Raw genomic sequence first — 4,127 nt, 5'->3', positions numbered from 1 at the left:
TCCCCCCGGCAGGGCACACGGAGGACACAACATACAAGGATGGGGCTTCATGGGGGAGGGGGGTGCAGTCTGCAAAGAAAGGGTGGGGTCCAAGGGGTGGAGAGATGACAGGACTCCCACGAGGGGGGGTGGGCGGGAAGAGGGGGCCGGAGCCCAGCTGGGAGGCGGGCGGCGCGGTACATACACTGAGGTTATTCCCACGTGGCCGGCCCCTTCTCCTCTGTCACAGCCCCATGGGATGGTGCACACAGAAAAACAGAAAGAAGAAAATAAATACAAAAGCCAAGAGGGAGAGTGAGAGGTGGTACATGGAGATGCCAGGGCTGGGGAGAGGAACCTGGGCAGTGGAGGGGGAGAGCAAGGGAGGCAGGGAAAGAGGCTAAAGTCCCTGGTGCGTAGGTGACCCCAGGCCCGGCTGGCCAGCCTCCCAAGGGCACAGAGGAGACAGACAGGAGACACCACAGACAGACAGATGGCAGAGGCAAGAGACCGACAGATGGGATGGCGTGGCCACAGGCCCCTGGCCCTGGGCTCTGCCTCATGCAATGCGCCCCAGCCCTGGCTCCGGCTGACACTCAAAGCTTGGGGAGGGGGTGGCCATCAGCCAGCTTGTCTGGACTCTCTCTTGGGGCCCAACAACTCCGTCCTGGGGGTGGACGGGGGGGCGGCGCTGACAGCCACATGCAGCCAGGTGCCCCCCAACCCAAGTTCTCCGCAGCCAGAGGCCAGGTCCCTGAGCCACCGCGGCCCAGCCAGCCACAGCACAGCCTTCACCCCCCGTGCAGACACCCCGGCACAGCACACGGGAAGCCCGCCCCAGCCAGACATGCCACCCTGCCTCTCAGGCTGGGCGGGCAGCCAGCCATGCTTCTGGCTTCTGGTCCCTCTGTCCCCGCGAGCCTGGGGCAGTGGGATCCCGTGCCCTCCTCCCCCCCACTAACCAAGTGGGCGCTGCAGCTCAGCCACACACAGGCACACGCCTCTGTCCCTCCCCAGTGGCCCCCACAAAGACCAGACGGGAAATACAAACCCCAGCTGCCCCCACGCCCATCCCAGACTCTGCTACCAGGTCCTAGGACCTGCCAAATTCCCGAGAGCAGAACTGTGTGCATGCGTGTGCGTTCGCGTATGCAGTACGAGCACATACGTCCGTGTAGTGCGTGTGTGTGTGCCTGTGCGTGCATGCCTGTGTGTGTGTTCTTGATTGCAGCTCACCGGGCCCTGACACATCACCTCCCCCCCACACCCCCACGTGTCCTCCACATCCTCTTGCCTTGGCATCTCCAAACCAGGTAGATGGAAAGCACTTGGCAGGGACGACTGTATCCTGCCCCAGGGGAGCCCCTGCCCCTCTCTGCCCGCCATCAGGGAGAAGGTAAGAGGGCCAGGCCTTCCGGGCACTCCAGTGTGGGCCTGCCCCCTGCTGCTGAGGCTGCAGGTGGCCCCACCCCAGCAGGGGTCACAGAGGAAAGAGATGCCCTGGGCTGCGTGTTGGAGCCCGGGGGCCTGAGTTCAGCCCCAGGGGGGTGGCTGAAAGCCCTCACCTGGTTCTCCGCGGGGAGGCGGGGCATGGAGGCAGCCCGGGCCTGGCCTTCCGTGGGGAGGTAGTGCTCACTGTCCGAGTAGCCATCTCGGCCCATCTCTCGCAACTCCACAGACTGCGGGGGCAGAGGGCAGGGCCAGGTGAGTCCTGTGGCCTGTCGGGCCCCAGGGGTGGCCTGGTGTGGGTGCGGCTGCGGCTGTGGGGCCACATCCTTCCCTCCTGTACTGCTTGTGCCTGGGAGTAGGAGGCGGTGGGGGGGCGGGGGGGGGTGGACAGAGGCACCTGGGAGTTGGGCTGGCTGTTGGGCATGTCGGTGGGAGGTCCCCGCTCTGGGCTCCATGTTCCTGTCTTCTGGAACATCTCCTGGGCTCGCTGGGTCACCCAGGACGGGCTCTCCTTGATACCACTTTCATGAGCCATCCTGTGTTGGGGGACAGAGGGCAGGGCGGCCGTGGGCGCTCCAGGGGTGTCCGCACTGGGGAATGGTGCCCCTGCCCTTCCATCCCCACCTCCTTGCCAGAGCCACACTCACAGGCTTCCACCTGGGTCCAGCTGGGAGGAGGGGAGGGCGTTCTGGCCGGGCCCCCCCTCCTGTGTTGGAGACGGGGGCTCCATGCGCTGGAACATGAGTGGTGTCCGGTTCTGGAGAGGCAGAGAGCAATGTGCGGGCACGGGGTAGAGAGGCACAGGGAGTAGGTTGGGGAGGGTGTTCAAGGCTCAGGGTCTGGCCAAAGCTGCAGCTAAGAGACAGCCGGGAGGTTGTGCAGAGGACGCTCAACACTCCCCCCGCCCCCTCAGCCCCCCAGCCCAAGTCATTCTTGACACCCCCGACACACACACACACACACACACACACACACGCTCTCACACTCAGGTCCGATCCATCAGCCAGTCCACTAGACTCCTCCTTGCAAGTCCATGCAGAATAGGATCACTTCTCACCCAGGTCTGGCCCCACGGCCTCACCTGGACCAGGCCATTCGCCTCCTCCCAGGTCTCCCTGCTCCAGCCCTTACCTGCCATGGCCACCAGAGGGCGCCAGCGATCACCTGAGTGTGGTCACTTCCCTCCTCTAAGAGGAGCTGCCCCGGTTCCCATCTGACCCAGAGCAAAAGTCAAAATTCTCCCCAGGGCCCCCAAGGCTCTACACAGTCTGCCCTGTCGCCTCCCCACCCTCATCTCCATTCTTTTTTTTGAACCCACCACCCTGAGTTCAAGACCTGAGCTGAGATTGTGAGTCAGGCGCTTTACTACTGAGCCGCCCAGGCGCCCCCTTCCCACCACTCCTGCTCACTGTGTTCCGCAATATGGGCCCTATCGCTGTTCTCCAAGCTCAAAGTCCTGCCACAGGGCCTCTGCGCTGGCTGTTCCCTCCGCCTGGAGTGCTCTTCCCTCAGATATCTACGTGGCTCACTCCCTTTCCTTTTCTTTCAGGTCTCTGCTCCACATCACCTCCTCGGGGAGGCCTCCCTGATCACCTGTTTGAAACTGCATCCATCTCCCCCAGCACTCCTTCGCACGGCATTTACTGTTTCCTGCCATGTTCATCATTTATTATGGTTGGCATTTCCCCAACTGCAGTGTCTGCTCCGCAGGGATGCTGGTCTGTTTTGCTCACAGCTGCACCCCCAGGGCTGAGAACAGCGCCAGGCACACAGTAGGTGCCCAGTAAGTGTTGGCGGAACAGATGAATTCATCCAGGCCGCCTCCTCGGTGCGGCCCTGCTTTCCGGTGACCTGTCCTGGGTCCTGGCCACACCCCGCTGCTCTGGTTTGTCACTGTGGGGCCCGCAGGGCAAAGGGCACCCGAGAGGAGGGCGCCAGGGCCCAGGGCCGTACCTGCTCCTCGCGCAGGGCCTGCAGCTTCTTGGCCTTGCTCTGCCGGTAGTACTCCATAATCATCATGGCTGCATAGATCTTGCCCACGGTCAGGTCTGTGGCTGGGGGCACAGGGCAAGCTCCCCGTGGGCGGGGGCCCTGTATGCACCAGCCTCGGCCCTGCACCTGCCTCCTCTCCCCCCGCCCCCTCCCATCCTGGCAGGGCAGAGCCCAGGGCCCGGCTAGGCGCGGCTCTTACACTTGTGAGGGGTGACCAGCAGGTCCAGCGTCTTCTGGGACAGGTTGGGCCAGATGGCCATCATCTCTTTCCTCAGCTCCGCGTCCATCTGCTGCTTGTCGGCTCCGCCTGCAACGTGGGCACAGAGAGGCCCTCCCTGACTGCCTGCCTGGGTGTCGGCCTCCGGGGCAGATGCAAAGCCAGCAGCTCCTGCCAACTCAGGCCCTGGAGTCCTGCTTCCCATGGGTCACCAGTTCCCTGTGGGCCTGTCCCAGACGAGGAATGACCATGTGGGCTCTGGTCCGTGGCGGGGCCAGGGCTGTGGAGTGGCTGCAGGGTGGCTGGGGGTGGGGGGGATGTCAGCATCAGGAGGAGCTAGATGGCGCAGGTCCCAACCTGCGTGGCTCAGGTATTAGTCTACCACTGTGTGCCTCAGTTTTCCCATCTGCAGAATGGGACGACAGCAGTAGGACCCACCTCACCGAATGTTTTGAAGATCAAAGCAGTTAATATGTGTGTAGCCTTAGGA

General features: G+C 63.5%; 1 protein-coding gene across 1 annotated transcript; it reads right to left on the bottom strand.

Moving 5' to 3' along the window:
• Positions 1-184: 184 nt before the first annotated feature.
• Positions 185-3,727, bottom strand: LOC115938983 (voltage-dependent P/Q-type calcium channel subunit alpha-1A-like; the record flags this gene model as incomplete). Its single annotated transcript, XM_081810061.1, has 6 exons — positions 185-220; positions 1,545-1,658; positions 1,826-1,964; positions 2,076-2,185; positions 3,382-3,482; positions 3,620-3,727. Coding segments are annotated over 6 exons (608 nt in total), but the record flags the coding sequence as incomplete, so codon positions are not given.
• Positions 3,728-4,127: the final 400 nt, after the last annotated feature.

This window comes from Leptonychotes weddellii, unplaced genomic scaffold (genome assembly GCF_054177405.1).
Source record: "Leptonychotes weddellii isolate Sample4059 unplaced genomic scaffold, ASM5417740v2 HiC_scaffold_17596, whole genome shotgun sequence".
In the NCBI taxonomy this organism is placed as follows: Eukaryota; Metazoa; Chordata; class Mammalia; order Carnivora; family Phocidae; genus Leptonychotes; species Leptonychotes weddellii.
Note: the sequence above shows the minus strand (reverse complement) of the source record. Positions and strands in the feature narration are given on the sequence as shown.